This window comes from Pleurodeles waltl, chromosome 5 (genome assembly GCF_031143425.1).
Source record: "Pleurodeles waltl isolate 20211129_DDA chromosome 5, aPleWal1.hap1.20221129, whole genome shotgun sequence".
In the NCBI taxonomy this organism is placed as follows: Eukaryota; Metazoa; Chordata; class Amphibia; order Caudata; family Salamandridae; genus Pleurodeles; species Pleurodeles waltl.
The window spans coordinates 1,710,231,550-1,710,244,189 of record NC_090444.1 but is presented as its reverse complement, the minus strand read 5'-3'; the positions used below and the strand labels follow the sequence as shown (position 1 = coordinate 1,710,244,189).

General features: G+C 43.8%; 1 protein-coding gene across 5 annotated transcripts in view; it reads right to left on the bottom strand.

The window, feature by feature from the left end:
* Positions 1–12,640, bottom strand: part of LOC138296693 (adhesion G protein-coupled receptor F5-like) — a 912,996-nt gene that overhangs the window by 58,992 nt on the left and 841,364 nt on the right. For all 5 annotated transcript variants that reach the window (XM_069236060.1, XM_069236064.1, XM_069236063.1 and 2 more), the window contains 2 exons: positions 4,352–4,393; positions 4,176–4,235 (listed from right to left, as the gene is read on the bottom strand). In XM_069236060.1, coding sequence (XP_069092161.1) covers positions 4,176–4,235; positions 4,352–4,393 — 102 coding nt within the window. The remainder of the gene's footprint in view (positions 1–4,175; positions 4,236–4,351; positions 4,394–12,640) is intronic.

Sequence of the window (12,640 nt, the reverse complement as noted above, 5' to 3'; positions counted from 1 at the left end):
GAAACGTATGTGTGAAACCTTTGATGGAGATTTGGCATGTTTTAAAGTGCACTAGGACGAGCCATTGACAAGTCGAGAGTAGAATTTGCTGGTCGAATTCTGCTTGCGTATGCGGGAACTGATAAGGAGAAAGTAGCGGCTGAGGCTTCAAGTAAAATCTAAACCGGCAGATTTGTGTTGTCATTTAAGGTGCTTGCAATAATTTGCATTAGTTTGTATGGATTCAGTGAGGAGTGGACGAGCCGCAAGACTTTGTCAGCTGCAGTGTGTGTGAGTGTGACGTCAGTGGTGCCGCGCTGAGATAGGTCAGTTGTCAAGAAGGGGTCGCACACGGATTGGCTGCTGTCTGTGAGAGGCAATAGGTTGAGAAAGGTGGGTGAAGAGTGTCCTGGGAACTAAGTCACTTCTGATTAAATTACAAATAAGAGAAAACCACAAAATGAATTTCGTCAAAGCATTTAAGAGCCCTCTGAAAGGAGACGCATATATTGTAGCAACTGATGGGGAGCCTACACCACCCGAGGGTACTCCAGCTTATATAGTCATGGAAGAGAAAGGTGTTGCGCCTTGTCTATGGATGAAACAGTGGCGCAATTTAACAGAGAAAGAGGGATGTTTAGCATTCCCAGAACATAGGACGTTCAATACGAGGGTGCTAGAGAATTTGAGATGGATGTTAAGTACACAGAAACCACCTCCGAGGCCAGCTCAGTATAAAGCTTTAGCGGTTTGGGATCTAATGGCTCTTAAACAAAGGCAAGAAAAGTTTCAGAGAAGACTGAGAAGGGCAGAAAAACCCTATGCTGAGGCTAGATGGGATAACGAGAGTAAAATGTGGAGAAGGGGAATTGTTGACGGATTAAAATTGTTCCCAGCGATAGCACAGGGAGAAGAGACGCAGGGAAAGAAAGCCTCCTGTAAGACAGACAAAGACTCGAACAATTCTAAAGAAAATAAAAGACCTTGGGAAGAGGAAGATGATTCAGACGATGAAGAGTTCATGGACAGATTATTACATGATCGCCCGCCACCTTATGTGGTGAACGACAGTGCTCCGAGTACTAGCATAGACCCTGGGAACCAGACGCAGGAAAAGGGAGTTGCTGATACGGTACAGACTAGTGATACGGCTTCGATACAGAATGGTGTCAGTGTACCCACTGCACCAGACATACCGATACAGTTGCAACCTCCACCACAGATACATAGAATCTACCCAGACATCCCAGTACTTGAGACTACTTCAAATCTGATAGTGCCGCCAGACCCGATATACACGAAATCAAAGTTAGTGCGGATTGAGTCAACTCCAAAACTATTGTCCCAACCGCAGCCACAGCTGATACCAGGGTACAACCCAGTAGCTGGTCCGCCATTAGTACCCGTCCCAGGTACTTTGGAACAGACTTATGGAGTTACTGCTCTACGGAGTCTGGGACCGGGTCAGACACCTGCTGCCATATCTTTACCAATTACTGTTGGTCCACCAGTGCCATTGTATGCGCAGGGCAAAACTGGCGTATGTGACCAGGGGGTAATGACTCAAGATGTGATAAGAGGAGGGGCTATGGGAATTCCCCAGATAATGGCCCTAGGAGAACAAGCAGTTGAACAGCCGAGGTCTTTAATGGACCTTAGCCCAGTGGGAGCACCCATAGAAGCAATGCGTCAAGCAGGATTAGGGGTTTTAACCCCTCAGACAAGGAGTACAAACACCTCACATTCACCGATGAAACATGCAGGGAATATCTCATTGCAGGGTTTCACAGTTCAACAGCTAAATGAATGGCTAGAAAAGACTTATACTTCACAAAAGGCTGCAGTGGTTACAGTTGAACCAGAAAAGGAAAAGCAAGACGAGTACCTGAACTTTGTAAGATTAGGGGCAGAAGCTGCTGAATTAGTGGAAGGTACGATGGGGGTAAATAGATTGGAGTCATATACGGAAGCAGAATTAAGATTCCTGTGCCCCAAGATTACCAAAGAAGTAGGCAAGGTGCATCAGGGATTAGCGAACCTGGCAGATAAATACAATATTGATATCGGAAACACTAAACACCTGAAAAGAAGTTACAGATTGGATTTTGACTCCAAAGACTTTGAGCACATGAGGTCTGAGGGAATGAGGGCACATTTGAAGGAATTGTTGCAAAGTGCGCAAGTTTGGGGTGCGCTGGAAAAATGGGAAGGCAGGTGGGCAAAGAAAAGACATAAGGAGAAGGGTGACAGTCCACGGTCTAACCAAGCTAAAGCCTCCCCCGATGTGGATTCAGTAAAAATATTACCCATGAGAGAGACAGCTGGTGGTGTCTTAGTCCATGTACCGTTGGCCAGAGGAGACATCCTATCTTTTACTAATGATTATCCCAGACTGAGAGAGAAACCGATCGAGTGGTATCAGCAAACAGATAGGTTTGTGAAACTTGCGAAGTGTCTCTGGGAGGACTTGAATACCTTGTTTGAGATCATTGTTCCGCCTGATTTGTGGCTCGAGTGCAAAAGAGGAGTAGTTTGGCCTACGAAGGAGCCGGCAAGAGATAAGGTGACCGGAGCACCCTCTGAAGAGGTGATGAAGTATTATCATAAGGTGATTGAATTTTTTAAACAGAAGGTGTCGCCGAAGGTGACAGATTGGCAGAAAATTGACCGGACTTCTCAAGAGGTTAAGGAATCAATACATGCTTACTATGAGAGATTGTTAAAGGGATTCAAACACTACAGTGGTACCGAGACTATTGAACCGAAGGACATGAACCATCTTGTGTTTAGATTCGGCGAAGGGTTGAGACCAGAAGTTAGCCAGATGATTAAGAATCATTTGATTTGTTGGCAAGCGAAGCGATTGATGAAGTGTTACAGTATGCAAAATATTGTAGTGATGAGATTGAGCCGAATAATGATGATTTGCTACTTTTATGTGTGCTGCAAAATGCATTTGTGGCCTAATGTACAAAATACAGGTTTTGCGACTCACAAATTGCTAATTAGAGCAACTCCCAGTTTGCGACTCACAATAGCTCATGTACAACAGTGTCAATGACACTGTTTGCGATTCGCAAGGGGGTTGCAAATGACCTACCTCATGAATATTCACAAGGTAGGTCGCAATTTGCGACCCCATTGGGTATGGCTGCCCTCACAGGGATGGTGGCCTGCTGGAGACAGCAGGCCACCATGTCTGTGACTGCTTTTAAATAAAGCATTTCTTTTTTTAAATGCAGCCCGTTTTCCTTAAAGGAAAACGAGATGCATTTCAAAAACAAAAAATGAAAAGTTTTATTTTCATCTTTTCAGAACAGGCAGTGGTCTATAGGACCACTGCCTGCTCTGAAAAAATGTTTTTGCTGCCATTCACAAAGGGGAAGGGTCCCATGGGGGCCCCTTTCCGTTTAAGAATGGGTTAGCACCAGTTTGAAACTGGTGCTAACTGCGATTGTTTTGCGACCGCATTCGCGGTCACAAAACAATCATACCTGGGACTGTGACTCGCAATTAGGAAGGGAACACCCCTTCATAATTGCTACTCGCAAACCCTTTTTGCGATCCGGTAAATAGATTACCGAATTGCAAAAATGGGTCTGCACATCCCAAATTGCATTTTGCACGTCGCAAATGGCCTGATTCGCCGTTTGCGACATGCAAAATACTTCGTACATGAGGCCCATGGTCTTCCTCTTCTAGAATGTATTAACTCCCTTGACCAATACTACGTTGTTGTCAATACGAGGGTTATGTGCCGAATCATCTCAGCCTAAGAGGAATTAATCAAATTGTAAAGCTATTCTGACGTAATGTTTTGACTTTCTGGAGCCCGCAATTATATTAAACGTTTGTTTTCTTCAGTATCCAACTTTCTCCATTTAAGAATTAAGAAGACATTTGCGATCCTACTTACCTTTAGTACCAGATGTTCAGGCCCAGCGAGAAGGATAATATATGAACGCTATCAGGTTAATCTGCAACCGAAATAAACACTGCTACAAAAGACACAAAACTGTTTGCTTCAATTTGTGGACTCTGACCGCTTCAGTCATTTCTTGTGCCATTGTCCCACATAGTTACATCCACTCCTATGTATCGTCACTTTGCCATTTCGTATGTGGTCTGAAACCTTTTATACTTTCTCTGCGCCTGGTACAACCAGATGCAACACTATGGCACCATTTTAAACATACCTTGGTGAGTTGTGAAGCCCATCGCGTTGGAGAGAACTGGCGTAATAGTGCTTCCCGCGTCTGTTTAGTAAAAAGAGAAGCAAAATTAGTCTGATTGAGCATTGATTGAATAAAAACTGCAATGCAGTGACTATTTATTTATAGATAGTTGAACCAAAATTAACGTAAATTATCACCTTCCCATCCATAAGTGAGCCGAACACCAGAATGAAGAATCCCTAAAATGTAGAATAAAGAGACATTAAAGAGTGCTTTTTTTCTGCAAAGGCATCCAGACAGATTTATATTTTAGTACAACTGGCAAAAGTGTGCCAGTCAAGTGAAGATAGATTGGGTCCCATTTGCAAAGGTAAACTTAGACCAAAAGTCTAAGTTTAGACCTAAAGTCTAACCTTACTGGTAATAAAGTTAGACTTTTGGTTTAAGGTTAGACTTTTGGTCTAAGCTTACCTTTGCGACTCAGGCCCAATGTTTGAAATCAAAATGTGATTGTAAGAAGTAGCAAATCATTAGTGAATGTTTTGTAGCACAGTGAAAGAGACTTATGCAACCTTTAACAACAAAAGATAGTTATGAATAGCACTAGCATTAAAAGGAATTACCACTGGTAGTAAACACTTCTAACCACTAAATCATTTATTGTTCTTTACCATCTGCAGTCCCCACTATGGGGTGCATAGCAGAAAATAAATTTCAATTAATAATCAAAATATGATACCAGCTCTGATGATCTAAAATCGGGAACAAAGACAATCAGCTGAAGTTTAGGCTAGGTGCAGTCACAAAATACTCAGGAAATGGCAGGAGAGTGGTTGCTCTTTGGGAGAGGGTCGCTATCACAGCCTCATTTCTGACACACACTAAAGATAATCAATGGACAATGTTAGCTGTTTAAACGACCTGATGCTATCCACTCTGAAAAAAAGATATCATGAAAATTAGTGTATGGAGAGAGAGAGCACTTTCAGTCTCCTCCCTTCATATGTTTTTATGGTTAGCCACTGTTTGGATGGGATTTGCATCAAGGCTATAGCATTTTCAGAACTATTACATTATCACATTATTGTTCATTGTAGGTCTGTGAAATGGATCTTCTATGCAATATTCTGTTTTGTGTGTTTTCAAATTACAGACATCTTGAGGGGTGTGTCCAAAATTGTGGCCGCCATGGACATATCTGTATGAGTTCCGGCCTGGCCCCACACATTATCCTGCATAATCCTGTGGGACCTGACCTGGGAATACCCACAACTATGCGGGTGAATCCCTCAAAGTGCTCTAGGCAGCCCTCATTGTGTTGGCCCTCATTGCCAGATGAGGAATGATCCAGGACAGTGGCAGGGCCATCGGGCAGGCAGTGACTGCGTGTTAGACCTGACAGCCTAAAGATGGCCACACCTAACTTTTTGCCTGCCTCCCTCCACTTTTTGGACACTGTTTTTGCTGTTTTTAGGACTATGCACACTTTACCACTGCTAACGAGTGCTAAAGTGCATTTGCTCTCTCCCTTAAAGCATGTTGACATTGGTTTATACCCTATTGGCTTATTTAATCTACTGGTCAGACCCCAGTAAAGTGCACTACATGTGCCCAGGGCCTGTAGATTAAATGCTACTAGTGGGCCTGCAGCATTGATTGTGTCACCCACATACGTAGCCTCTTAACCATGCCTCAGGCCTGCCATTGCAAGGCCTGTGTGCAGTTTCACTGCCGCTTCAACTTTAAAAGTACTTGCCAAGCCTTAAACTCCCCTTTTTCTACATATACGTAACCCCTAGGGTATGCCCTAGGCAACCATAGGACAGGGTGCTATGTAGATAAAAGGCAGGACATGTACCTGTGCAGTTTATATGTTCTGGTAGTGTTAAACTCCTAAATTAGTTTTTTACACTGCTGTGAGGCCTGCCCCTTTCATACGCTAACAATAGGGCTACCCTCATGTACTGTTTGAGTGGTATGATTAACAAGGTTATATTTAGTGTGGCCAGAATGGTAAACAAATTCCTGATGATTGGTGGAGTTGGATTTAATATTACTATTTTAGAAATGCTACTTTTAGAAAGTGAGGTTTTCTCTGCACTTAAATCCTTCTGTGCCTTACAATCCACGTCTGGCTGCATTAGCTGACAGCTCCCTTGTGCATTCCACTCAGACAACCCCCAAAAACAGGATGCTCAGTCACACTTGCACACATCTGCATAATTTTTAGAATTGGGTTTTTGGTAGGCAGTCAGGTTATCCTTTGTCCAAGCAAGAACCCTCACTCCAGTCAGGGTAAATCACACACAATCCAAATTATCCTGTGCCCACCCTCTGGTAGCTTGGCACTGAGCAGTCAGGCTTAACTTAGAAGGCAATGTGTAAAGCATGTTGACAATAAATCACACAATAACATAATATAGCACCGCAAAAATACACCACACAGTGTTTGAAAAAATATATAATATTTATCTGGGTATTTGCAGGTCAAAACGATCAAGGATGCAATATGAATTTGTAAAGATATCACTAAAAAGTGATATGAAGTGTCTTAAGTATTTAAAAAGTAAACTTTGGGCCAGATGTATGAAAACTGGGGTCTGCGAATCGCAAAATGCGATTTTTAAGAAATCGCAATTTCCGAGTCCCAATTGGCCATGTAACAAAATTGCGATTCGGAATTAGCGATTTCTTAAAAATCGCTATTTGTGGTTTGCGAGGCCCATTTAACGAATCACAATTTGCATTCTCGCAATTTGCGATTTTTTGCGATTCGGTAAAAAATTGCAAAATGCGAGAAAGTACGAGAATGCACACCTGGAGGAGCCTGATGACTCATCAGCAGGAAATGAGTCATCCCAGGCAGTTACAGGTGCCACACCCAAACCAGCATCCAGAGTGAGAGCAGCCCAGCCACTGTGAGCAGCACTGTAAAGGAACAGCATCATCTGAGCCACAATGGAGCCCCAAGGTCCAGGATCTGAGAAGCAGGAGAGGAAGCGCAAACTGAAGTTTAGTGAGCAGGAGCTGGAGATCTTAACAGAGGAGGTGGTGAGGAGTCATGACCGCCTGTTTGGCAAATCATCCCTCCAGGTGCCAGAGAGTGAGAAGAGGAGACTATGGCTGGAGATCCAAAATAAAATTTGTGCAATTGGAGTGGCCCAGCGCTCCATTGATGAAATCCAGAAGCGCTGGTATGACCTGCGGTCCCGGGCAAAGGAGAGGGTGGCAAGGCGACTTGCAGAGGACTGGAGCACAGGAGGTGGACCACCAACTGAGCCACCTGCCACACCACTGGAGGACCTGGTGGAATCAACTCTCCTACGGAAGCAGTGACAGTGGTCACAGACATAGACACCTCGGCTCAACCAAGTACCAGCCAAGGTAAGTGCAAATGTTGTTGTGTGAACACAGTATGTGCATGCATATAAGCCCCTTAGGAATTAGCATGTAATGTGAAGTAGTGTGTGAAGTAGTCCACTCCACATCTCAGTAGCAGCACAAAAATGCATTATGGGAGTCGTGGTCCACAAACTAGTACAGACAGTGGCATGATAATGTAAGCAAGCATAGTGAAACCCAAGGTTACACAACACACACTACACCATGTACAGCGGTATCTATAGTTTTATTGCCATTTCTGGACAGATAATGTAACATACAGAACTGACATGCTGCATATTGTTGCTGCATGTGGGCCTGGCACATCAGCCACAGCAATGACGGGTGTAGCAGACACGGACACACAGCTGCCCTCTGACACCAACACCAGTGGGTCCATCAATCTCCCAACTGTGTGCAGCAGGCCTAGGCCATTGCCACTACCAGACCTCAGTGGTGACTCTGATGTGCAGCAGGAGAGTTCAGGCACACCATCTGCATCCGGGATGCGCAGCCAGGTACCGGAGGACAGGGGTCCTGCAGCGCATCGTCCAAGTGCCCCAGTGTCACAACAGCAACTGCAGGAGGCAGCTGAGGGTACATCCCTGTTTGGTGGACTTGAGCCTGCTATGTTGCAGCAACTGCGCCTGTAAAATAGAAGGATACAAAGTTTGGACAGGAACCTTAGAGTCCACAATAGAAATACGGTTGGACTGCATCGGAGACTGGACACCCTGAATGAAAACATCAACCAGCTGCATGAGGGACAGATACAGGCCTCCCAGGACACTAGGGAGCTGACCACTGCAGTGCGTGACCTGTGCGAGGAGCTGAGACATGAAAGACTGAGTAGATGCAGACATGAGCACTGTTTTCGCACCATGTTTGCAAACTACTGCAGGTCCTAACTCCACCGCCCTCATTGCCCGTCGTGCTGTGGCGGCTGTGGTAAAGGAATAAATATTTTTCTCACTATAGCTACAGTAGTCAGTGGAGTTTGATTGTACATATTCACGTCTGAAATGGTTGTGTGTGATGTCAGCACGCCTTTGCCGTCCCTCTGCTGCACTGGTCCTGTCTGCTGGCTGTAGAGGTGGTATGGGATCGTCATCCTCATCTGATTCAGTGTCACTGATTCCTATAGGTATGCCCCTGGTTGTAGATATATTGTGCAAGATTGCACAAGTAGCCACTATTCTACATGTGGTTTCTGGACTGTACTGTAGTGCCCCTCCACTCTTATGTAGGCAACGGAAGCTACTCTTCAGGAGGCCAAATGTGCGCTCCACCACGTTGCGGGTTGCCCTGTGTGCTGCATTGTATCTCCGTTCTGCCGGTGTGGTGGGATTGAGGTAGGGCGTCATCATGTAGGTGCACACTGCATAGGCACTGTCTCCTGAAAGGAACAGAAGGTTTGTTGGGTACCTCAGCCATCTGACATGGGTTTGTTACCTATGTGCCAGTGTAAAGAATGACATTACCTAGTAGATATCCTTCACCAATCTCCCCAGCTAGCAGTCTTGTGTGAATGCCGCTGTGACGAAAGATGTATGAATCATGTGTGCTCCCTGGGTACTTGGCCACGAGATCAGTTATGATGTAGGTGTCAAAGCCCAGCTCACCTGAGTTCTTGTTCAGTTCTGATGGAGGTTGAAGACAATCCGACCCCACCCTGAAACTGCTTGTTCCAGCACACTAGTTTTTAAAACAGTGCACTAAGAACAGAAGCTCAAGGGAAGGGGGGAAGTGGATAAAATAAAAAAGAGAGACAACACCGTTCTTGCGTTTCCACTGTTGAAGTGCTGCACAAATCTGCGGCCCTTTCTGACTTCTGTAGAAACTGGTGCCTAATGAAATATAAACAAAGAACAGATAAGTGCAACCTATTCCTAAATGGGTTCCTGACTATCCCTTTATTTATTAGAAATTCTCTTCTAAAAGTACCTCTTGGATCCTGGTCTCTAGTTTCCAGGTTTGGAATGTGTTACTGTTCTGGGATGTGTTTTCTATTACTGTAAAGCTTCTAAAACATTAAACAAATACCGTTATCAGAATTACCAATATAAAACATTCATCATAATATAACTAAAGCCTAAATTCCCAATAGCAGACTCACTTTTCCTATATTTCCAGAATCTTTTATAAAACAAATACTGTACTTTTACATCAAAATACATCATGTAATTTGTGCAAGTCCTTGATTTACTGTTTGCCTTGCTGTTAATGGTTTCCACTGTTCGATTCTTAAAAGTTCCATGAGAAAAAACAATGTTTGCTTCACAAAGTTCTGCAAAATATTCTTGTAACAAAGAGTTTGAATCACAATGTTCGTGGAAGGTATTTCGTTTCAAATTGTCTATACACGAATCCAGAAATTGTTGTCAAAGTTCTTTCAGGTAATAAAAAGTTTTGCACTTACTTGTTGCTGGCAAGAGATACTGATCAGTCTAACCTTGTCTTCTTTCTCTTTTGCAGGTTACTCATAGGAGAGAGGCTGAAGCAAGGAGGAACCGGAAACCGGAAGAAGGAAGAGCCAGAAGCTGCGCCCATTGAAGTCAATGAAAGTCTGTAAAGAGCAGGAGTGCCAGCGCCGAGGGATCTGTTCTCAGGTAAGCGGGAGGTAGACGAGCACAAGCACTGGGTGAGGCTCGGGGGATGCCTTTTATAGACAGGGCTGGGTGTGGTTTGAAGGGCTGGGTGTGGTCCTCACATGCTGCACATGTTCTTGGAAGGTGTGCAGAGCTGGGTGTGGTTTGAAGAGCTGGGTGTGGTCCTCACATGCTGCACATGTTCTTGAAAGGTGTGCAGAGTTTCAGTTATTATGCAAATGAGTTGGATTAACACATGGCCTAGGGAGGAGTGTTTTAAAGAAGCCTTGGTAAAAGCAAGGCCCAATGTGTAAACAAAACAGCACATTAAACAACATACACAGAAGCCTAGGGGGGGGGGACGGTGAGATAACAAGAAAGGCTTTCAATAGTAAGTTTAAAAGGGAGTTATTACAGAACCCACTAGTGCAGTGAGAGGGGACATGCTCTTTGCTGTGTACAAACCCTAACAGTTGCCCCCCTCAAAGGCCCTCCTACAGGATGGGGTTTTCCTGGATTTTTTAAATAAAACCGTCTAATCAGCTGTGGGGCATGTACATATGATGCTGGCTCCCATGAATTCTCAGATTCATCATATCCTTTCCATTCTACTAAATAATACAGACGTCCACTAATTCTTTTTGAATCTTTTATGCTTTTCACTTCATATTCCAGATTTCCCTTAATTGGTACGGGTGGAGGTGGTGGTTCAGGTCGGGTTTTTGAGTTGTACGGCTTAAGCAAGGACATATGGAATGTAGTTTGTACTGGATATTCTTTTGGTAAATCTAATTTTACTGTTACCGGGTTTACTATGGCAGTTATACTAAAGGGTCCAATGAAACGTGGTTGCAGCTTTCGGGATCCCTCTATGTTTAGGTTCTTTGTGGAGAGCCATACCTTGTCACCAATTTTATACATTGGGGCCTCAGACCTGTGTTTGTCTGCTTGTCTTTTCATGCTTTCCTTGTACTTTAATAAATGTTTCCTGGCTTTGTCTTGTATGTCACCTAACCTCGTTAGTCTGTCCGTTACTGTAGGCAACAGGGAATCTTCTAACAAAATGGGTATAGCTCTTGGATGATACCCCTGCAAGAAATAGAATGGTGAGCAAAGTAAAGCTGAATGCTCAGTATTATTATAAACAAACTCTGCTACAGGGAGAGCTTCCAACCATTCACTAGAATAATCAGCCAATAAACAACGTAGCGTTTGAAGTAAGGTTTGGTTCAGTCGTTCAGTCTGTCCATCTGTCTCTGGGTGGAAAGCAGTGGATAAGGCCACATCTATTTTCAGTTTTTCACATAATTTTTTCCAAAATCTGGAGTTGAACTGGCTCCCTCGGTCTGACACCACTTTGCTTGGCAAACCATGTAAACGCACAATTTCCCTTATAAAAATATCGGCAAATTCCGCCGCCGTGGGTAATTTCCGTAATGGTACAAAATGTGCCATTTTAGATAAAAAATCCACTATAACCAACACTGTTGTGAAGGATTTTACAGGTGGTAAACCTACAATAAAGTCTACGCTCACAGTGTGCCAAGGTTGTTTGGGTGTTGGCATTGGTATTAACAAGCCGTCAGGAGCCTTATGAGAAGATTTATGTCTTGCACAAATTGGACAGGTAGTGACAAATTGCTTAATGTCCTTTCTTATAGTGTCCCACCAAAAGTGTTTTTGCACATTTTCCAGGGTTTTTACCCAACCAGGATGACCTGCCAACGGTGAGGCGTGATGCCAAATTATCACCTGTGTTTGTAATTCAGAGGTGGGCACTAACAGCATGTTGTTGTGATACAATAAACCTCGTTGTATTGTGTTATGGGAATCCTTTAACCAATCCTGAGGTGCTATTTGCATGTGTGCATTATATAGATCTGTGATGAAATCCTTCTGTTGTACTGGTGCCAACAACTTTTGGGGAGGAATAATGGGTTCTCCTATTTTATCTTGTTTCATGTCTGAGGTATGTCCGTATCTAGATAACACATCAGATTGAATTTGTTGTGCACCTGGTCTATAGGTTATAACAAAGTCAAATGTGCTAAAAAAATTTAACCAGCGCATCTGACGTGGTGTTAGTGCTTTAAGTGATCCAAAAAACTGTAGGTTCTTATGGTCAGAAAAGATTGTAACTGGGTACTTGGCTCCCATTAAATGGTGCCTCCATTCTGAAAAGGCTACTTTGATAGCTAGTAGTTCCCTTTCAGCCACAGTGTAATTTTGTTCAGCTGGCAATAACTTTTTGGAATAGAAGGCTATAGGATGTAACTGGCCAACTACTGCATCTCGTTGAGAGAGAACTCCTCCTAAAGCTACTTGTGAAGCATCCGCTTCAACAAAAAAGGGCAAGTCAGGATCAGGATGTTTCAGAATTGGGGCTGAAGTGAACTTTTGTTTTAGGAGTTGAAAGGCGTGTGCCGCCTCATCAGTCCAAAGAAATCGTTGCCCTTTCCGCAACAAGGTAGTTATTGGGGCCGCAATGTCTGCAAAATATGCAATAAACCTCCTATA